Raw genomic sequence first — 23,881 nt, forward strand, 5'->3', positions numbered from 1 at the left:
ATACACACACACACACACATATATATATATATAAAATAAAGATTAAGTTCTCAACATCCTCTGTGGTGAGAACTGCAAGAAGTACAAGGATATTTTCCACCAATGTCCGTTTTCCTGTATCAGGAGTATCACCTTAAAAGGTCAATTAATTCAAATGTTTAGAAGTACAGGTATCAAAACAAAAGTGAGACTATTTGGAAAAAGAAAAAAAGTTTGTTCTTTCTTTATCCAGCATGTTTTTTTTTTTTTTTTTTTTTTTTTTTTTTTTGTTAAAACACTGAAGTCAATTCCACTCCAAATAGCGAGTCAGCTTCATCATAAGTCATTCACAAAGTAGAAGGGGAAGTAAAATCATCTGAAACGAAGGAGCAAAATGTGATAGCAAAAATCACAACGCTATGACAAGTAAAAATCACATCCTTCATTTATTCTGTCTCTTCACTCTTAAGACATTCGTACCATTTCTGTTTATGTATTTGATTTGCTATATAGGTCTCCCCCCTCCCTACCCCTCTTATTTTCTGCATTTGACATTTTACATGCAAAATGTAACACCTTCTCTACTAGTTTCCTGTTGGTTGGATTTTATTTAATCAAGGATACATATTAAAATGAACCTTGTATCTTGCTGTTTAATCATCTTTCTCCTTTTACACATTGTTGCTTTTTTGTTTAGGGAAAACTGATTTTTTTTAATACAGAGTTTTAGTAGAAATACTCACTTTTGAGTAGAGCTACTGTCTCTCAAGTTTTTCTTCTAGCATAGTATCAGAGGAATAAGGCAATTTTTGTCACCATCAATTAAAAACTTTTACGAAACAGGACTGTTATAAAACAATTAAACCTTGCAAATGCAGTAGTCTCTAGGAAGGAAACCCTGGAGGAAATTCTGCTTATTAAAATTGCAATTTTAGTTTCCATTAAAAAGAAGAATAAGACAACAGAAGATGGGCTGGCAAGACAAATTATTTCTTAGTGTCAGTTGAGCTTATTTCAAATAAGATAATGTATCTACACCAGGTTGGGTTCAACACATTTTTGCCTCCTCAACTCATTTATCTAATTCAGTCATCTTGATTATAACCTCATGGACCTGCATTTTCAGGAAGAATTTCATAACAAACAACCTACACAACATGCTGATTACTGAACAGTTAATTCTAATTAAGTTGGCTATAGCAAGAGAATTTTGATAAAGTCCTAGAATGTAAATACAGTTTGGTTATCCTGGCCCAACTTCCATATAATAAAACCCACAGCAGTCTCCAGATGAGACATCAGAGTGATAGAGATCTAATTTAAAGAAACAAATGAGAAAATTAAAATCACAAATAATTTATTCTTCCATTAGAATTGATGGAGTACAGTTTTAAATAGCAATGAAGTACACAGTGGTGGAAAATTGGCACAGAACCTACAAGTATTTCATTCATAATAATGCTCCTCATACCGTATCTCTTCAAATCTTGACGTGTATTTTCTATCAACCAACTTTAAGTAAAAGAAAATTGTTTTCTCTTTAAAAATGATGAAAAAATTAAAATCTTGTTTTCCACATATAAGGTCATACACATAATATAAACATCCTTTTTTTTCCCCCCCATATTCAAACATGATTGCCAACTGAAAAAATATGATTTTACTCCTGGGCTAATTTTAAGTTATGTCTTTTATAAAAGTTGCCAGGAATTCTCGTATGCATATATTCTTGCATATCAGAATATCCATCATTTTATCTGACATACAGTTGCAGGACTGTCTCAAAACCAATTTTTGTTTACTATGCTACTGATCAAGGTGCTGCGTCTATCTCACATGCAACACTATAAGCATTAATGCAGTTCAAAATAAATTTGGCATTTACCTCACCAACAGGTTTTAATTTGATGTTCTAAGACATCTCTTGGTCTCATGTTAACCAGTAAGAAGAATGGACACACACACAAAATGCCCCCTTTCTAAAGATATTAACTCCCAGTTAGGAAAGTTTAGATAGGTTTTACAAAGTCTTCTAGGCTATTTTGATACATACAAATTATTCAACTAAAGGTTAAAATACACTTACACAATACAGTCCTGTTCTCCATATTCTTTTCCAAATTCTTTGCATATTCAAGTCAAGTATAATTAACACTTGTAATTTTCTGTGTTATTGCAATTATTAGGAAGGATTACAGCTTGCTTGATGTGAAGCTGTGACAAAACACAGAGATATAACCCAAATATTTATCTTATTAACCCAAAGAGGTTGCAGGAAATTGTCAAACTATGTTAGAAACAATTTTTACAAAAATGCTTCACTCAAAAACTGGAAAGCTTAAAAAATTAATCTTTGCACAAGACTATATTATACTGCCCTTAATTATGTTCCCATTTAGATGACTGGGATTCTTATTCTTTGTATATGAACCTATCAGTGATGTATGATGCTCTTCGTCTTTTTTCACTGTTATCTTTACTGTACACCATTTCGAGGACTTACACAATCAAGCACTTATGCCCCTATCCATTTTAACAGTAGATTTCTTATTCTGCCCAGCAAGTAGTGTACTGTCTTGCATATTTACCACATGAAAAACATAATATACAAAATATTGCTGTTGTAAAAAGTGTGCATTTCCCCTTTCCCCCTACAAAAAAAATCCGTGGAAAAAATATTAAATTCCCATAACCTTCATAAACATACAAAGCTGTTCGCACCTTTCCATCTGTAACAGTCTATTTGATATACAGTTCTCAGCTCACTGCAAATTATGTCACATATTTTCTGTCCAATATTGCCATCTAGAGTAGAGATGGGAAATCAGTTTCTCAAAATCTACAGTCTTTTGTAATTAACCCATGAAGACTGTGTAGTATAAAACAGCCATTTATCCACGAGATTTTTTTCCAAAAGCTAGATGGATTGGGAAGTTCTCATCTCAGGAAGATGTCCACAGTGTTGAAGAAACAATATGGCTGCTAATAGATACTGCCTACCGGAATGTGAGTATTTTTTCACTGTTGATAATTTCCATACTGACCCTAAAAAGGAAATTTAAAATAAGGAATTAGACTAGCAGGTAGCTTTCCAGTATTAAAAGCTGAAATCAGAAGAACAATCATGTTAAATGGTATAAACATATGACAGTAAGTGGTAAGTCGATTTAAGTAGTAAAAAGTTTCACCTCACTAAATCCTTTATGTTTTCATGTATAAATAAGACTAATGATATGGATTTAAAACCAGGAACTTAATAGAATCATGTCTTTAAATACAGCAGACTGCTGTGAAATTTGCAAAACACTCAAAAATAAAAGATGGGAATTACTTCCCACCTAAACATCCAAGTATATTTTAAAAAGACTATGTCACCTAAATTCAAAGAAGTTTAGAAAACTAAACTGCTTGCAGACATATCTAATATACTCATGTATCAGGCATCACAGAACAGACGGATAAAAGTAACTCAAAAACCAAGGCACATTATGGTGAACATGAATATGTAACCAGCTTATTCCACAGGAATCAAATTTTCTGTCGATCTGATCCACAGAATTATTTCCCTTGTTGATATCCTCTACTTCCTTTGACGGAGAAGTCCAATGCGACGTACTGAAGAGGACGCAGAGGTGAAAGCCTCAATGCTACAGACTTACCATAATCTTTTACCAGTGTTCAGAGCTCATAGAAGAAGTTAGCATGCTATCAAGCAAACATTCTTCAAAGTGCTATTTCACAAAAATTTGTTTTTTTTTTTTTCTGTCAACATTCCACATAAATACTATCACAATAAGTCAATACTTTAAATGCCATTTTTATGTTGCAATGTCACATTTTTCCATTGTAACACACTGATCAATGGGGAAGAAGAGTTTCAGAACAGCTGCCAGATGAGTATTTAAGCAGTATAATTCCTACAGGAATGGCTAGTATGAAAGTGTGGGAAGGCCTTATATAATTGAATTTCCCAGTGGAACTTAGATTGCACAAACTGGAGGACTAGAACATACCTACACAGAGGGTTATCCATTTTTACCATGAAGGAATCTGAAACTCAGCAAACTGAGTTTCCTTCACCCTACATTTGCCACCAGCAAAGCATTTTCCTACAGCTTATTTTTCGCATGAGAGAGACATTACTGCCTGCAAAATTTATTTTTTAAATAATTAGGAGAAATAATTCCACCTCTAAGCTACCACACTAAAAGAGTCTGTCCCTTTCTCCTCGTCTTTTCTAAATTCTGCAGAAAGGGAGTAAACTATTCTCCTTTTGAAATGCTGATACTTGTATATATTCTTATTTCTAAGGTAAGTTCTTATTAAAAATTCAACCAACCCTTTGCTGACCTATCACAATTCTCTTTGAACACCAGAACCTCAATTCGATCATAGTATATATTCAGTTACATCGATTTTATTTATGCCAAGTAATACTGTCTACTCCAATGATGTTCCTGAACTGTTTATACTGCTAAGATTAGACTTTTATAGTTTAGTAACGTCTACATGAGTAATGCCTCTGCTTCATGCTTTAATGAGAAGGTAGTTTTACAGGAGTCCTCAAGAACAACTCCAGCCTAGTGGGCATTTTTCTTTAATTTATCTCAGTAGTGATAGGAAAGCAGCAGTTGATTTTCAAGTCACTTTCCCATGTTCAGCATTCCTTTATACTGCTTAGAGGAAACCTGTGCAAAAGCAGGCTTCATACCTGCAGTTCTACATACACATACATACATACATACACACACAGTTCTACAACAGATGAACTTTAGTTGTTCACTTCAGGTACTTCTGCAGCTGGAGAGGAAGATTACTGGATTTGTGTTTGTGGAAAATTCAGTCATTTTTAATGCAAAGTAGTAATGAACAATGAGCCTACATGGGATCAACTTTCACAACAATCATTTACCTTTTCACCTTTAGATTATGAAGCAGATCACTTCAGTTTTTAAGGTTCAAAAATACAGTCTGTAGGCCCTCACTTTGCCAAACTGCATTAAACTCTACAAACTCAGAAAAGAATGACTTATCACATCTCCAGATAATTATTTCTGAATAACTCATATGGAAATAAAAGCAAAAGAGTTGCCTATACACAACAGAGACCATGTTCTCAAATTCATTAGCTTAAACGCCTGCGACAAACTAAAACTATTGAATGAGCATGTGAGAATCACAATATTCTGTTTAAATGAATGCATACCTGATCATATCCATAAGGCCTCTGCTGCGGTGGCTGTGGTGGCCCAGGCTGTGTGGGTCTGTATCCCCCATACTGCTGGCCCTGTCCTTGTGGATAATTTGGATACTGAGGTCCTGGGCCACTCTGGGAAGGGCCTGGAAATCATTAAAATGGAAATAACAGAAGAAGGAAGAATTGATTAAAGGAGTTAGAAAGAAGCAGTGGTAAAAGCATTACCTTTTAAATTCAGCAGCGCTCAGAAATAGCACTGCTGTGCAATAAGGCCATCTCCTACCTAAAAATGTATCAAGGATCAGTGGTCCTCCTCTTACACTGGAATGCACCTTAGCTGACAGGGCCTGTGCTCTAACCATAGATCACTTTTTATTACCAATGCATATAGTTCCACACACTAGGTCACAGGACAGGAAGAATAAGGCAAAAAATTACAAACAGGAATCATGATCATTTTGTAGGATTTAAGGAGACACACTCTCCTCCTGCAATATGCTGCTCCAGGTCCAGACCCTTTCATTCCAGGAGCATTCAAAATGATCACTTGCATTTAGCATTTGGACTTTTGAAGAGACTAGCAGTGCTGCACTGCCTAATAATCAGTTCTCACATCATGGCAGGCAATCATAAATGGAGTAAGCAAGCAAGTTACACACATAAAATATGAGCTGTGACAATCAGTAAATGCTACTGGGGAATGGAAAAAGGCACCCTCTACTCACTACTCACTCCTCTGGTCATTTTCACTTTCCCAGAAAAGGGTAGAAAAGAACTTTGGCTCCAGCTTTTTTGGGGCTGTAAAAGGAAGCAGTTCTTTTGTCTATACAAATTTTCTGCCACCACTTACAGGGACTCTTCTTTCCAGCCAGTTTACCACTGGAAGCTGCATGTTACTACCATAAGGCACTGCAGACACGTTCCAAACAAAACAAACTTCATCCCCTCCCAGCTTATGAAGATGAGGTACTAAATCTTTCAGTGATACTCCAAGTGGCTTGTTTGCAACAGATGTCTTGTAAGTTACATTTTTCAGCACCACCCCTTAAATTGGTAGGGTCGGGAATCCCTGCAGCTCTCTAGGAAGTGCCTTCTGTGCAAATCTATTTTTTTTTCCAGAAAAAATGAATATGTTTTAGCAATAACGTGATTCACCGCTAGCAAGTGCTAGTTTTAGCTACAGGCATTGAACATTTAGACGACATCAGCTGCTAACTTTGGATAATTTTGGATCTGTGACAGAGTCAAAAAGATGACCTGGAGAAGGAAAGCTTCATAGGCTATTACCTTTCTTCTCAGACCTCAAATCCCCTTGAACTATACAGTTTCAGCTTTCTGCCGGGAGACAAAACTTAGAAGATTGATAACAACGACTGATAACAACGACTGAGATACTGATTTATTTTTTTCAAATTAGTAAACAATTAAATATTAAGTCCAAGCAAAAATACTACATCCTAAAAAGTGCTGCGTTCATCTGACAAATGAAACTTGGTTTCATTTATTCATGGCAATTCTTCACAGTGATTCTTCATAGTAGAATTGTAAATGTTCAGTAACGGATTTTGTAAAATAAAAATGAAATCTATTTATTTGGGACTTTAATACCTATTTTTGCTAAAAAAAATTATTTAATAATTGGAAATTGAGAAATACACTATCCAGGTGTACAAATTCTCTAGTAATTCTTAACCAGAGTAAGTCAGATTTATTTGTTTACAATATTTAGAATACTAGACTAGACAGACCTTCATTCTGTTCTTCTGTTAAGCTTAGCAGAATACAAGTACATTAATATTATTTTAGAACTATCAATTAATCCGTAACCTTAAAAAGTTTGTCAAATCTCAGTGGATCCTTTCAAAACTTAACTCTATCTCAACATAACTAGATTTGATGTGAAACTGGCATTTATCTAGATGGCAAACAAACAAGGTGTGCATGTCCTTGCATATCCGCAAACCTGAATTCTTACCGTTTAAATCTGCAACAAAGCTAAAAGTTAGATGTATGGAATGAGATTTCAGAAATTCCTTTTTAAAGGTTGCTGCTTCTAAGATAAATATGTACAGTTGTACAATATGCAAGCAAGGAAAACTTAAGAGCAATGTTTTCAGTATGACCTTCTGTCCTAAGTTTTTAAGTAATAATGCACAAAAAAAATCACATACTAGCACTACAAGATTCCTGTTAGAGAGAACATCCTTGAATCCAAGGATTATATCATCTCATGTGTGACAAAGAATTTTTATTGTGTCATACGTGACACAACAACTTTAGGAAGTTTTCATTACCACTGCAAATACTTTCTAAGACAAACTCTTTCCAAAGCTGCATTGGTAATGCTTATATCAGTTTCTTTATTCATCAGTGTAAGAATTTTAAAATGATTCATACAGGTTAGATGAAATTCTACACTAGTTTTTAAAGAGATGCATTTCTAAACTGCAAAAGCAGAGCAAAGGAATGAGAAAAAGCTTTTTACCATCTTTATTTCCTGAGCTTAATATTCACCTACAGAGAATGGAAAAGAACAGAGTCTTTTAGAGTCTTTCCAAATTACAGATACCTGTGCCAGTATTGTCTAGAAACCCCTCAGTTTGCCATGCTATCAACCTGTCTTAAGTTTGCCAGCAGATCTACTTCCCAATGGATGCTGTCTCCTGCACTTTCTTGTTCTGGCCCAGTGAGATTGAGGGGATAGTGCTCTTTTGCATAAAACTCAATCTTCAACCCAGTGAAATCGAGTTGGAATAACATATAAGGATCTCTCTCAGTCTTTTCTACGATTACTGTCTGCCTCTTCAGGTTCTTACCATAACCCTGCTGTTGCCCTGGATAGCCTTGCTGGCCTGGATATTGCTGCTGTTGCGGTGGATAACCCTGCTGTTGTGGTGGTCCTTGATACGCATCTTGCTGCTGACCATATTGTGAGTTTCCTGTAATATGATTGGAAGAAAGAAAAAAAAATTAAAGATACTTACTTTATTAAATTTTTCCTTCTAAGATGCACAGCCAACAACACAAGAACAAAATGAAAATGCAATATTGATTTCAAAAACTGAACGAAACAAAGAAAATTCAAACCAAACAGAAGGAATTCGGCCAAACAAACTGCAGTTAAAGCCAATTTTGCAAAGTTGAACTGCAGCATTTTCAGCATCTCTGCCAAACGAGCATTACATTTACTGGAACATCACAGTCATAAGATCATGACTATGCTAAATAAAATAAAAAAGACAAAATTAAGGACAGCTACAAGAGCACAGACTAGCTACACAAGATCAGCAAGCTGTTTCCTAATGGCACTATAATTATACAAAATATATACACACACAAAAATAAGATATACAACTGAACCAATAAATTTATGTTTAAATAAAAGTTTCCATTGAGGGGAAAAAAAAATCTCTATAGTGTTTTAGTCATTTTACTGTTGTTAGAAATGGCAAATTATGGTTATACGTTTTAGGTGTTTGCAAGAAATTATTCTGAATGCTTCACGTTCCCTGCAATTTTCAAGACAGCCAGCAACTAGTATTCTACAAGAGCTTTGCATGGGTATAAGTTGTGTTGTGCAAGAATTTTTGTTCCCGTTGCAGGTGGGGGAGGAAAGGGAATGTATGTGCGTATGTGTGTGAAGGTATATAGATACCTCCTTCGTAGTAATGTTGTGAGGAATCCTCATAAGGCCTATCGTAGCCTTGTTCAGGATACGACGGTTGCTGATAACCGTAATCATTATGACCTACATCAATTCGACAAGAGACAGGAAGAAACGTTAATGGCCTCTGAGTGAAAACCCTAAAAATATTTAATCTTTCAGAAAAATGAAAAAAATTTCAACTGGAAATACATGAAAAAAATTCAATTGTATTAGCCAAAGATTTATTAATATGATTTCCTTTCATACTGAATTAACATGTGACAGGAAAAAAAAAGGCTTGATGCAGTAGTTTTAGCAACATCACAGCAAGGGATGCTCTTAACCTTCTGATAATCCTTGGTGGTGGTGGTGGTGGTGGTGGGGGAAGTACTTTCTCTTTCACCCCCCAAAAAAAGAAGAAAGCATTTAGGCCTTTCACATGTAAATAACCTGAATTAAATTAGCATGAACAAAAAAGCAATTACCATACGTTGTCTAACACCTGTTCTGCTGATCTCCAATTCAAAAGCTATATGCTATAAGAAGTGTGAAATATAACAAATAAAAGTTCAATTAAGTTATGAACCATAGTCAATATTAAATTTTGCTCTGAAGTAAGAGGAAAAAAAATTCTCAAGGCTGACTTTTCCCTAAAAGCAGAATTCCTAGAAGTCTTAAAGAACTTTTCCTGTATTGCGTTCCATGAGTAGAGTCATTACAAAAGAACCTTCCTTTTCAGAGACTACAGACATCTCCAGTTAAGAAACCAACATATGGAGTAAGCACCCTACCTGTTAGTTGTTTTAAGACCAATACATTTGCAGATGACCAAAACATATCATATTGCTAAGTTGGTAAATGCTAAATTTTGTTAAAATCTGGGATAAAATTACACTGAGTAGCTAAAATAAGAAAATCGATCTAAAAGATCCTTGTAATCAGTTCTGCAACTGTATCATACTTCACTGATTGAATCTAATTTAAATACATAACCATTAACATAAGTTTCATAATATCTTCTTTTTATGTTCTGTAAAACAGTAATAATGAGGCAGTTACAAAGAATTAACTTTTAGAAGGAATAAGTATTAGCGAATTCATCTGTGCTGTCACTGAGCTGTCAATGATAATGTCCAATTTCCCTTACTACAGTGAATTACCTGTAATTATTTAGAGGTCATATGTTTAACATAAAAGTCCCAAAATGAAAGTTCAATAATTATGACTGAATGCAACTTGTAAAATACCTTTGCATGTAAGTATCCAAAAATAACATGTGTAAGCTTATATGCAATACCTTCAGACATAGTCCTGGGTATCTTAATAATTCAATTTAACATCAACTAAAAACATCAAACTTGTGTCCTTTCATTTGCAACAAGAAGTTCCTGTGGCAATATACAGCTTTGCTTTGCAAATATTTTTTAAAAATATTAATATCTACCACTTTCCTTGAACTTCATATGTCATTAAGATGCAGACAGGGTTATCACAGCAGCCAAGAGCCAATGTCTTTATTCTCCCAGCCTGTGCTCAGCCTGAAAACAAGTAACTGCAACTCTAACTTAAAGCACAATCTGATAGCCTTTGGGATTCTAAATTCGAAGAGGCAGAAGAATAGATTTGTGCAATTCAAAGTTAAGGTCTTGTCTTGAAAGCACTGGAGGACTTTTAAAGAGGATTCACAATTATAAGCTCCTTAGGGCAGGGACCATTTTATGTCTGTGTAAAACATAAACTAAGCTAAAGGCCCATAACATAGCAGCAATAAAACATTGTGACTTACATTAAAACTAAAAGCTAATTAAAAAACAAAAAAAAAACAAACAAACAAACAAAAAAAAAAACCAAAAAAACAGAAAAACATATCTTTTCAGGAAGTTTTTCCACTCCAATAAAATCTTTTATAAAAGGGTATCACCCACTCTCTTACTTATTATAGTTATGACTGTTCTAATTCAGCTCAACTATATTAGATATAATATGGAACCCTTCATACTTTTAGACAAACCAATTACAAAATCTTCATTTTGAAATACTGGTATCGATGTTATGGTAACAAATGGAAGTATTACAAATTGCGTACTTTAAGTTGTAAAATTAACTAATCATAATAACTCAAGCTGTAGTAACAATTCTGGATTGGGAAAGTTTTGTAAATGCAAAGTATGATATTCAGTTACTGTTGCCCCATTCAGTAATTTTGGGCAAAGTAATGTCTACATTAATACTGGGCAGGTATAGAAAATGGGAAAGTTAACATTTATGAGAGATTACCATCAGGGTAATACTGCTGGTTCATGCCTTCTGGAGGACCTTGTCCACCATGACTGTATTGGTCCCCATAATAGTCTTCCTGGCCTGAGTACTGCTGTGGTGGGCCTGAAAAACCACAACCAGTCAATATGTAAATAACTTGTTTTCTCTGTTATAAAGCTTGCTAATTGCTGATTTTAGTATGAGAAATATTTCTCAAATGTACTCCCCACCCATACTGTTGCATTTCAGACAACATATGTAATCTGTTTTACTTAAAATACACTCTCACACACACATGCGCGCGCACACCCCCCCCCCATTCTTTGGCTGCACTAGATCTGAGCACATATATCACACTTCATTTCTGAGCTTGTTTTATGAATACGTATGTAAAAGTACTATGGCACTTAAAATAAGATTGTTCCCCCTTCTAAAAGGGCTGCAAAAAAAAAAAAAAAAAAAAAAAAAAAAAAGGTGCAAGATTGTGGAACATTTTCCCTTTCCTTTCTTTTTTGGATTGAGCAAATTCAGAACTAAACAGGTACTCAGCTCCTTTTCTGTATTTGTCAGTATTTTTAACATTGAAACAGAACTCTGCATCAGCATATCTGAGATGCAGTCTGAGATACTTTTTGTCAGAAAGAACTCAAAACAGAAGAAATATTTGTCTTCAAATTTCATTCATGGTGATATCAGTAATCTGCTGCAAGATCCACCCTTAAGAAGATAACAAAAAAACGTCCACAAAGTCTACAACTGTGACACTCAATAATTTGATACAAATTTGATGTAAGCAAGAAAATGATTTAAAATAGTTTTAAAGGTGGTTATTCAAAACTGATATAAAAACACTGAAATAAATTCTTACCTTGCTGTGGTGGCCTATATGGAGGAATCTGTCTCTGACCCATCATGTGATTTCCTTGGTTAACTTGACCCATCATTCCTATAGGTGGCTGCTGCCCCTGGTAATGCTGGCCTCCTGCCTGTGGCATATTGTATTGCTGTGAAGGAGGCTGCTGGTGCATCATTGGACCTGTAAAAAGAAAAACAGGGAATATATCTTCAGAAATACACGACCTTTAATTAAATTAAAAAAACCCACTAATATAGAAACTCAACCTTAAAAATGTAAATTAAAAAAGGTCCTACATTTCTAGTGTTTCCAAAGTACGGGTTGCTTCTGGATATCTGCATATTCAGATAATTCAGTGACCAAGTTACAGAACAAACTCAGCCTGAGCAGTAGGACTACTTTCAAGATGTTTTTTCTTTAAAGTACAGTTCCAATAGTTTACTCATACACAAAAGTAATCAAAACATTTTTTCCTTTATTTAAAGAGTCCCTACAAAGGACGTGTAGATGAAAACCTGATGGTTTGAAACTCTGACAGATTGAACTGTCTGATAGATTGCAACTTTCAGTATGACAAGTGACAGAAACATTACTTAACATTGTGAATTACTTGCAGCATGGTTTTGATACTGTTGTTATAGTCCATCAATGGGCAACTTAGCTGTTATCACAAAATACAAAATTTTACTTGGCCTATCAAGACAAACTACTTGTACCACTGGGTCAGGCTATCACACAACAGGTGTTATACAGAAAGTGTCCCAGAAACACAGGCTCTGCCCTCTGCCACCACAGAACAGCCTCAAGCAGCCTATAATATAAAGTTTTCTTTCATATCAAGATGGAAAAAGTTACTGTGAGCCACAGGAAGAAATTAGGAGAGAATAAGCATTGTCAATGTTTTATTAATCAGGGAAATCTGGTTAAGACTGAAGTTGAAGAAATGTAAAGTTGAGTATTGAAAACTGACAGTAGTAGAACTTTTATTGACATCATAAGGCAGTGAAAATTATAATGAAGCCATCTGAATATATCCGATTGTAGACGAGGTTGATACAGTTTTTAACAAAGAATAGCTTCCTCACTTCCTCTGTAGCAACACTTCAGAAGAGTTATTCTAGTACTACAAAAATGAGAACCAAACAGTTGTGAAAAGGAGCTAAACTTTTTAAACAATATTTTTAAGATGTTTATTCAAGCTAAATGATGCTTATTTTACACTTTATAATGTTGAAACTCTAAGTTTTTTGCAAAGAAGCTAAGCTGTAATCACTCTTGTGAAAAAACAAAGTGAACCAAAGTATCAAACTATCACCGCTTCTCCTTGTCCCTGTACTAGGAAATAAAGAAAGGTGTCATATTTCTTCTACTGAAAGCTACTTCTTGCTATTGCTTTTAATTTTTGTTTAAATAACTGAGAGTTGGAGCATAAGGAGAAAGTAGAATGTAGAAAACTCAGCAGTGGAAAATTAGCTGGACACAGTCAATACAGAGACAGTCAATTCAGAGAATGGATTTACACAGGGAAAGGAATACATAGCCACTTAAGTTTTGTCTATACAGGGTTACTGAAGAAATTTAAGCCAAATTAATTAACGGTATGAATTCAAAGTCTGTTAGTTAAATCCTATTAAACCCCTGTGTGGAATCTCTCAGTGAGAAGTAAAGTAGCCTTAGTTTTGTTAAGCTTTATTTTCTTCTGAAGATGCATACTGGCTACTCTAAAGATGATCCAGTCATGCTTCTGTTTTTCAGCATGACAATTTCTGTGTCCTGATTTTAAAGTAATAAAATGGTTTAAATTAAGATTCTGTAATTATTTTTCACTTAACTACAACATATTTCATTTTTGATCTTCTGAGTAAGCAGGTAATTCACATCATTCCATTTCACTGCGTTTTTGTTTGGAAGTACTGAGAAAGATTAATCAGCTTTGAAAAAAAAAAAAAAACAACAAAACTTGTTGCTGTGATGTTCCTAGATCTCAGGAAAGCTTGTTAATTAACAATATTAATATTAGTCACAATACAATGTGATAAAATGTGTTGGGTCCCCATGGTGCAATGTAGAGGTTTTCTGTTTGCTTTTTAAATTAGAACTTCATTAACGCTTTGTAGAGTCACAATGAGAATTCACTACCCTGTTATTAACACAACACAAAATGATACAGAGTGTCTGGCTTATTTCCAGTTTGTTCCCATTTCTCTCTTACCAAAAAGATACCTAAAATGATCCTGTTCTGAGATGTTAGAGACCATGATTCTTCTTTTATGCAGTAGTTTTGAGGGGCGAGGGAAATTTAAAATTTTCTTTCAAAAAACTAAGCCTACAATAGTTACATATTCATCATATTACTACCTAATGTCATAAAACTGTAACTAAGAAAATCTCTTCACAAAACTGTAGTCAAGAACTGTCACTAGTTCATTATCTAAGAGTTTCTAATATTTATAGCATGTATTTTTCAGCCCATGTGAAATACAGATTTTGAAATGTCAACTAGATCACAGTACACCATATTCTAAGGAAGTCGCATCCAAATCTGGAAGAGATCATAAGACATCACATGAAAAAATTCACAGAAAGAGCACTGCAAGAGAATGCTCACTGCTTCCTAAAACTCTCTTTAGAAATAAATCAGTTTTTGATGAATTTCTAGAACTATTTATTCCAGAGGGGACAGAATATCTGATTTGCATTGAGCCCAAAATAAGCTCAAGAAAATATTATGTAGTGCTATTACTGTAAATATGCAGGTACAAAAACAATTACAGTCTTTCCAAGAAACACCAGTAACTTTGACAGTACAAATCCAGATATGCATTGTTAAGTATTTCTGTATATTAAGGAGGGGCCTTCACATGTCAATATATTGTGAGCATTCTTATGATAAAAGAAAGGCTGAAGAAAACAATTTTAAGATAGTAATTAGAAAATTAGTAATGTAGGTCCTATGAGAAGTGCAGGTACTTTTGGTAGGCACTAAATAGGCATTTGAAAAATGCACTGTGTAAACCCAAATCAGTCTTTCAGAGCAAGTGAATGTGTAATAAAGCCAGTCAAGAGGCAAAAACTGACCTACTGTTTTTGTTCAATTTCCTGTAACTAAAAATAGTCTGCATTTGTTCCATTATCAAGAATGCACAAAGTTCTCTGCAGCTACTCAGTCCAGAGAGTCTTCTACAGCTACTAAATAAAATGTTCCACCTCCAGACAATGTCTCATACACAGGACTAGTATAGGGAAGAAAATGGTATTGGAGTATCTCATAAATCCACTGATCTGGTAAAACTCTGCCAAGAAATTTCTTAAGGAAACTGACAACCTATTTTTCAAATATTTAAGAACAATGGGGCAAAACAAAATGCAAACTAGAAGTGAGTCCCAGAGCAACCTGATAAATTTGAGACCAGACATGGGTTGAGGGTCAAAGAGCTGCAGAAAATCATAGCTGTTTAAAACAGCTCCTTATCCCTGTCTCTGCTACTGAGACTCATGTACTGGTTACAAATGCTGTAAGAGGACAAGAATAACTGACAATATGGTCAAAAACTCTGAAAATGGGAAATGAGGCACCATATTCACAAGTGAACTGGTGGTACTGCTGTTCCAGCTGAAGAACTAAGGGAACATGCTGGGATTAATTGAAAAGCAGTAGTTTCTTCAGTCTTCAATAATACAGTGACTATGTTGCTTAAAAAGTGCTTATTTTTTTAGGTGTTTTATATTGTGCACACATACTGGTAAAGCAGCCAGATACCCACATCTATGTTACCAGCAAAATGCCGCACCAGATGCTCTAAATTTCACTTTTGTGTACACTATTATACAATCACAAAATGCTTGCCTAGAAATTTGGTGGCCCTCAGCAAAATTTTTCTTTTGTTCTTCAGGGTTACAAACAAACAAACAAAAACAGACATAGGAAATAATCGTTTTCAAACATAATTGATAATGACATTTCCTGAGAGATCTAGTTTAGAAACTCTACCATATAATAAATTTAATCTTCAATTTTCTCAGGATTTGTGACAAAAGTTAGAAATTCCACTAGAGTCTAGATACTCTTGTCAAATGGACCAAAATCTTATTTAAAAAAAAAAAAAAAAAAAAAGAAAGAAAAAAACACACCATTAAGGGTCAGTTTAAACAATTTCTCAAAAAACTTAAAACTTTATCTTGAAATTTTTCTGCTACTCCTGATATGATTTAGACTGAAAATTTAACAGTAGAAACTTCTCCACATTTTCACTCAAAGTCTTCATCTCAAATTGAATCTGAAGTTTCTATGCCTAACCATTTCAGATATAATTTAAAAAAATGATAGACAGAAATGTTAGACAAATAACCCCACAATGGTTACCAACATTTTCTTTCTCATTTTACATTACATAAGAAAGATGCATTTCTCTATCAAAAACAATTATCATGACACCTGTTTCTATCTTTGTTTTCTGAAGACAGGAGAACTGCTGTGTGTCTACAGCTAGACATCCTGGAAAGCCAGCTACAGCACAATGGCACTTCAGAATTTGAAGACAATTTTACTTCCTTTTAATAGGTGTGATGTCCAAAATACTGGGGTTTAACTCGATTGACACTGCTGTGCTTTATCCATGATACCATGGCAAGTAAGCAGGTGAGATACTCAAAATCAACAGCCTCTCTTTATACGGGAATAAACAGATAGCAAGACATTCACAAAGGGTCATCAACCTTGGAAATCACTTTATTCCAAACTGTCACAGCCTGAATATATTTGTATTTTGGATAAGATAGGGTATTCCTATCTTTCTATTTTTTTACATGGACAACAAAAGGAGATAAGGAGTTCCTCTCCTGCCTAGCGCTTGCTGTCTCTGTGCTGTCTTTGTAGTTGCTTTTGGTTGAAAGGGCTCTGAAATGTAATGGATATTTTTAAGTTGATATAAATGAAATCTCACTAAAATCTCACCATCACATTCCAGAACTGCTCTTTTGCAAATGACCAAGTCAACACGACATCCTCATGTACAGTTCAAAGTAAACTAACCTCTCCCATCCCTCTGAGCCTTTCCTAGAAGCATTGTCTAACGCCCGCTAAAGAAAGAGTTTGGCAACTTAGTTCAAACACTTCTGGCAAGGGTAGAGACTCTGGCAAAATGATCTGAAAAACATGATCTGAGATAGTCAAGCTAGTACTTCCTTGGTCCCTACTTTCAAAGCACTGGAATTCTACATTCATATTCCATTAAAATATTTCATTCAGTATAATGTAAGTAGCTTCCCAAACATAGAAGAAAACCATCCATAAAAAAAGGAGTTTCCACCACTTTCACTTAACTACTGCTCATTCCTATCTTTTCCACAAAAAGAGCAAATATTCCTTGTGGATCTCCCAAAGTGCTAAGGTAGCTTTTTAACTAAGAGTCACCTGTAAAATCTTCTGTTTAAACAATCTATTTCTTAAGTCCAGAATGACTGAAATTTTACTTTAGCTAGATTGACTACATAAAAACAATACAGTGAAAATTTTGCTTCTCCTTTAACACATTCCTTTGGCTAGCGTTTTATAAACTAGTGTAAATTAGTAATGGGGATAGACTAGGGAGAGAAAGTAAAATCTAACACTGGACTCTGTTATTGTGTGTTGTATTTTTTAATTATAGCTTCCTTTCTTCCCTAACACCATCTGACTCAAAATGTATATACAGTGAGATACTTTCACACAGAAAAAAGTTATGCCAAGAACATTCAAAACTTAGATCAACCATTTCTGTGTTTATGGCATATTCTTCTATTATAGGATGCCATGCTTTTACTTTATGGGTCCTGGCTTTATTCAGTATACAGTAGATACTGAATAGCTTTTCAATGAGTATTTTGTTTCATTCTAATTGTTCAGTGTGAGATGCCACGCCTATTCAAACATGAAGACAGAGTTTATTCACAACTTTTCTTATGGCAGTATAACCAAAATGTCCAAATCTTCATTAAAAATATACTTTCACAATACGCCTGTGAAACCAGATGGTATTACAATCTATCAGATTCATTCCTCTACAGATGGGGAACCCATGCACAGAAAGATTAAGGTCAAAAACATCTACTAATTTTTAACAGTCAATTTGAGATGCTAAGACCTTACCTTTCAGATTATTCAGCATTATATTGAATTAGTATTGTAACTGATAGGAATAGTAGGATCTCACATTCTCAGTATGGATTATCCCATAAGAGACAAAGAAGCAAACCTTGTTAAGGGCTCACAAATATTCCCCGACAGCAGTACTGAGGCTCAAAAATTTTGGTTTTTTTTCCGTTTCTGAAAAGCAGTATATCCTACTGATCAAAACAACAACAACAACAAAAAAAAAAACACTTCAAGCCATAATGTTTTTATTCCTTTTTTGTTTGGTTGTATCTAAGTGCACTTCCTATCTGCTCATTCTTGTTTCCTCACTCAGACAAGGAGCCTGCAGTGTTGAGGTTTGGCTACTCCATCTGCTAAGCCAGACTGAATCTTGGCTACCTCTCTGAATCTGTTTCACCATCTCACAGAGTTGTCTGCAATTCTTTACTCTGCTGTCTCGGAGTCACAGGAGAAGAAATATACAAAATATTTCCCCTAACTTGTCACCAAACCTCACAACAAATGCATTAACCAAGAGTGGAAAATGGAGGAAAATATTATATAGACAGGGGTTGGAACAATCTTAGGTCAAAGAACTAGTGTACCAATACTTAACAAATGCACACCTTCAGTCTTCAGGATACTCACGAGTATTTAAAATCTGACAAAGCTGGGGAAGTATTTGAAATGGCAAATGTAGTTTTGCTGGGAGAACAGACAAATTTCAAAGCCTTGCTATAAGACAAGGAGCAACTGCATTCCTACATTTTACATATGAACTGCTCCATTTCTTTTTGTGCAACATTTAAAATATTTTGAAGAATGTAATTTTTCACTCCATTTTCAGAAATGGCCCCATACTTCTGTGAAAATTCCACGAAAAAAAAATCAGTTTGAAGCAGACATTTGACACAGAAAAATCTCAGTCTAGAGGGTCAAAATTGGTAAAATTAGAAGCACTCAATGTGAAAGCTTACTATGACCTTAAGTCAACGCTATCAACTCCAATGACACAGCTGTTCTAAAAAGAAATTTTGTCCTCTAGCCTAGAATTTGGTTAGATACTGCTTTATCCTTTATTCCCCAAAGAACTGTTTCTGTTTCTGTCCAGAACAGAAACCTAAGTATCTTTCTGTCTAATTCCTAATGAGCTATTCCCAAGTTTGAAAGGAGTATTGAAAATACAGCAGGGGAATATTACCATAAAGAGTAAAGAACTATTTTGAGATGGGAGAATGAGATGGGAGTCTTAAGTTGTAAGCCAATCATACAAAGTTTTTTTCTGTAGAGCAACTAAGTGGATGGCTTCCTCCTACAAACTACTGAATATTTACTGCTAACTCTCTGCAACTAGGCAACTTTAACTGAGCATGCACAGGACTTTCCTAAAGCAATACAAATTTTATAAAATTACTGCGTAATGTATTGTCCAGAACACACAGATACTGATTCAGAGACGGACAAAAATATTCCCAGTTGTGATGGATTTCTCTGCCCTGTGCCCATTTTTTTCTTTCCTTTACTGTCAGATTTCAAGAACAATGCCATTAACAATGTGTATGATGCAAGACTCAGAATTCCTCTTTTCACTACTTGAAAGAAAACTGCAGAAATACCTAGTTTGTCTTATTTTGGATCTCATATTAACTTTACATTTAGTCTGTTATAAACCCCTAACTGATCTAATAAAGTATACCTCATGAACTACTGACATCCATATAACAAAATGAAGCATTAGCCTCTAGGGAGAGTATATTGTGATAATAAGAATCCATGTCACTGGAATATTATTTTTATAATGACCACAAAAAGAATCTTAAACAGGGGAAAATGTTTTCTCCTACAGCATCAGAAAGGAAGAAAAACCTCAGTCTTATTAAAGACAGATCAGTTGAAGGGTATGAGTTCATACAGACTGAACAAAAACATTTACTGTGGTAATGCTTACACAGTACAAGCATTCTAAAACAAATTGTACAGCATGTCTTCTAGTGAGTGGCATGTTTGGATCCAGTGTAGTAAAAGACTTAACAAGTAAGCTGAAAATACTGCTTGCTGGCTTATAAAACACATTAATGAGAATATACAGTATAGGTACTATTCAATAATTTGGTCTGCTGTGACTCTAATGCCATATTTTAATACTGTAATGTCCTTGCACTTCAACAAAGACCATACTATCAACAGGCTATATCATCTGTTTATGCTATGCAAATATCCTAGATATAAAATTAGTTTAGAATTTTACTATATGCACAAGGACATCTCCTAAAAACAGTAGAGAATGGCAGATTTGTTTCCAGAACTGAATTTTATTTCTTAATCTTAAAGATTTTCCAAGCTAAAACAGCATGCTGCAAAGAACTAAGATTAATTAGGCATAAAATCTGAGGGCTACCTGGCTTTAATTTTTCGATTTACCCAAGGCACTGAAGAGCAGAGATTAATTTTATCCACTCACACAATACTTAGAAATGTAGAATCTGAGAAAGATAAACAGCAGTTCAGATTTATGACCCATGAAAACTGATCCAATCACAGATTTTAATGCAATACCGGAAAATAGTTCAACTTCTGCAAACAGTCACTGACACACAGGAGAAAGGAGATGTAGAGTTTTACAAACATGGGACAAGTATTTAAGAGGAAAAAACGAATCTGCAAGAACAAGCCTTTTGGAAAACATGTCTGTATACAAAACCTGTTTCATTTTTATAGTAGTTAAGAGTGCTTCGCTTACCTTGGTTTGGTTGCATGTTCATGTTTGGTCTGGGACCATAGTTGCCCATTGGCTGTCCCTGGCTCATAGTCATCTGATTCTGCACTGGCATACTCTGTGAAGATGGAACTGAATGGTTATAACCACCCATTGACGCGTGACTACTTGAAGGCATGTTCATGGAACTGTTTGTCATATTGAGCTGGTTAGGTCCAGGTCCTTGCATAGGCATATGGTTAGGTCCTTCACAGAAATAAAGAGGGGAAGGGCAGGAGAAGAATTTTACATTAAGCACCATAAAGCAAGCAAATATAGTCACACTGAATCACAAAACCAAATAAAGTCATTGAATAGATTTACTTATGCTAAAGCATAAGTATTTGCTAGTCATTTCCTGACCTACTTAACTCCTAAAATACAATTAACAACGTTAAAGTTCAGTTCTACTCTGAAATAAATTATCTGGGAGAGCAGTTGAAGCTGTTAGAACAAAACTATATTATTATAAAACTCATTTTATACCTGTATCATATGTAAAGCTAGTCTTTTTAATATTGCCTAACATCCTGAATTTCAACTTGAATTGTACTTGAATAGAATACAGCAAGTTCACTAGGTTAAAAAAAAATCCATCTAGAACATTTTTGTGTATTCAAACAAATCATAATAGACACTTTTTTGAACTAAAAGTTTTTTTTTTTTTTTTTTTTTTAAGAAAAGAAAGGTCAGGTAGAATTAACATTGATATGCTACAACTACATAGAGAATAGGCATGGCTAAAGACATATTTAATGTTGTTTGACCACCAAATCTATAGCCAACATTTTGCAAGCGTATTTAGTGACTACTAGGGTGGAAGAGGATAACTGGAAGGGTAGTCACCAAATACTAGCTCACCTCTCACCCCTGCAAAGAGGCAAAAGAGCAGCAACCTGGTCATACACGTATACAGCCAATTACATCTGCTCAGCCTTTAGTTTCTCCTTTCCTGGCAACACAGGTTGGAGTTAGACTGTTCTCTGAATTACGTTTACTCTCAATAGATATTTTAAAAACCACGAACATTAGCTTGCCAGCATGTCATCTGACTATTTTAGCCATCACTTTAGCCAGGAGAAGTAAACAATGATCAGGAGTAAAATTAATAAGATTAGATGTAAATATGACAAGAAAAAAGAAAAGCTAGTGAAATGCAGGAAATGCAAGGCTTATACATGCTACAAGCACCATATGAAGAATTTACGAAGAAACAAACAACTTTGACAGAGAGAGTAGGTCAACTGCAAACTAGGCAAGTGCTGATATACAGCTCATAAAGTATACATCACCATTGCCAAACATGCCACGTTTTTCTAGTTACATAAGCCGCAAAAAGCTATGAAATAGAGAAAACTTAGAGGAATCTAAAAGAAGCTATTCCAGTAAAGTTGTAGGAGGATACAGCTATTTGCTTACATATCTCCACATGCAACAAAAGTTATCTGCCTTCAGATGAAAACAGCTGCTGAGTATTGCCTTGGCTAAAGAAATAACTAATCTAGCACAGAATGAAGGCAAAAAGAAGGATTTAGACTAGGAAGTTGCACTCAAGGTCACGGATGCAATATCAACTGATATGCAAACAAAAACGGACGCAGCACTCAAGATGAGGCCTTACCAGGGCTAAGTAGAGGGGCAGGATCACCTCCCTCCACCTGCTGGCAACACTCTTCCTAGTGCACCCCAGAGTATCACTGGCTTTCTTGGCCACAAGATCACATTGCTGGCTCATGGTCAACTTTTGTCCACCAGCACTCCCAGGTCCTTCCCTGCAGAGCTGCTCTCCAGAAGGTCAGCCCCCAGCTGACCAGGGCATGGAGTTATTCCTCCCTAGGTGCAGGACTCTGCACTTGCCCTTGTTGAACTTCATGAGGTCTCTTTCTGCCCAGCTCTCTGCCCAACTCTCCAGCCTGTCCAGTGCTGTCTCTCTGAATGGCAGCACAGCCCTCAGGTGTATCAGCCACTCCTCACAGCTTGGTATCATGAGCAAACTTGCTGAGGCGGCGCTCTGTCCCTTCATTTGTCCCCATTGATGAATAAGTTGAACAGGATGGGACCCAGTACTGAGCCCCGGGGAACAGCACTAGCCACAGGCCTCGAACTAGACTTTGCATAACTCTGAGCTCTGCCTTTCAGCCGGTTCTCAATCCACCTCACTGTCCACTTGTCTAACCCACACTTACTGAGCTTGCCTAGCAGGATGTTACAGCAGACAGTCAAAAGCCTTGCTGAAGCCAAGGTAGGCCACATCCACTGCTCTCCCCTCATCTACCCAGCCAGTCACTCCATCCCTTGGTGAATCCATACTGACTACTCCTGACCACCTTCTTTTTCTCCATATGCTTGGAGATGACATCGAGAATGAGCTGTTGCATCACCTTTCCAGGGATGGAGGTGAGGCTGACTGGCCTGTAGTAGCCTGAGTCCTCCTTCTTGCCCTTTCTGAAGGCTGGAGTGACACTGGCTTTCTTCCAGTTCTCAGGCACCTCTCCAGTTCTCCAGGACCTTTCAAAGATGATGGAGAGCAGCCTAGCAACAACATCTATCAGCTCCCTCAGTACTTGGGACTGCATTCCTTATGGTCCATGGATTTGTGGGCATCAAATTTGCCTAAAAGATCTCTAATCCAATCCTCCTCAAGCAAAGAAAAAGTCTTCCTTTCTCCAGACTTTCTCTCTCATCTCCAGTGTCTGGGATTTTTGAGGGGTGCCTTTAGCACTAAAGGCTAAAGTAAAGAAGGCATTCAGTAACTCTCTTCTCTGCATCCTTCGTCACCAGGGACCCTGCCCCATTCAGCAGCAAGCCCACGTTTTCCCCTTCCAGACTCCCCAGCACGAGAGACATGGAGCTACTGGAGAGAGTCTAGTGTAGGGCTAAAGATGATCAGAGGACTGGAACGTCTGCCTTATGAGGAACGGCTGCAAGAACTGAGCCTGTTTAGCCTGGAGGAAAGATGACTGAGGGGGGAATCTTATCAATGTGGATAAGTACCTGAAGGGAGGGTGTTAAGGGGACAGGCACAAACTCTTTTCAGTTGCCCCGTGTGACAGGACAACAGGCAAATGGCAAAAACT

At 35.8% G+C, this 23,881-nt stretch overlaps 1 protein-coding gene across 4 annotated transcripts in view; it reads right to left on the reverse strand.

Moving 5' to 3' along the window:
- Window positions 1-1,319: 1,319 nt before the first annotated feature.
- The window catches only part of SS18 (SS18 subunit of BAF chromatin remodeling complex), a 44,420-nt gene continuing 21,858 nt past the window's right edge, over window positions 1,320-23,881 (reverse strand). For 2 of the 4 annotated variants that reach the window (XM_062570241.1, XM_062570242.1), the window contains exons 5-11: window positions 20,790-21,011; window positions 11,950-12,117; window positions 11,100-11,204; window positions 8,832-8,924; window positions 7,993-8,115; window positions 5,186-5,319; window positions 1,320-3,024 (exon numbers count right to left, since the gene is read on the reverse strand). In XM_062570241.1, the coding sequence (XP_062426225.1) occupies window positions 2,998-3,024; window positions 5,186-5,319; window positions 7,993-8,115; window positions 8,832-8,924; window positions 11,100-11,204; window positions 11,950-12,117; window positions 20,790-21,011 (872 nt within the window). In that variant the 3' untranslated portion in view covers window positions 1,320-2,997. The remainder of the gene's footprint in view (window positions 3,025-5,185; window positions 5,320-7,992; window positions 8,116-8,831; window positions 8,925-11,099; window positions 11,205-11,949; window positions 12,118-20,789; window positions 21,012-23,881) is intronic. The other 2 variants (XM_062570243.1, XM_062570244.1) reach the window with 2 other exon arrangements.

This window comes from Rhea pennata, chromosome 2 (assembly GCF_028389875.1).
Source record: "Rhea pennata isolate bPtePen1 chromosome 2, bPtePen1.pri, whole genome shotgun sequence".
In the NCBI taxonomy this organism is placed as follows: domain Eukaryota; kingdom Metazoa; phylum Chordata; class Aves; order Rheiformes; family Rheidae; genus Rhea; species Rhea pennata.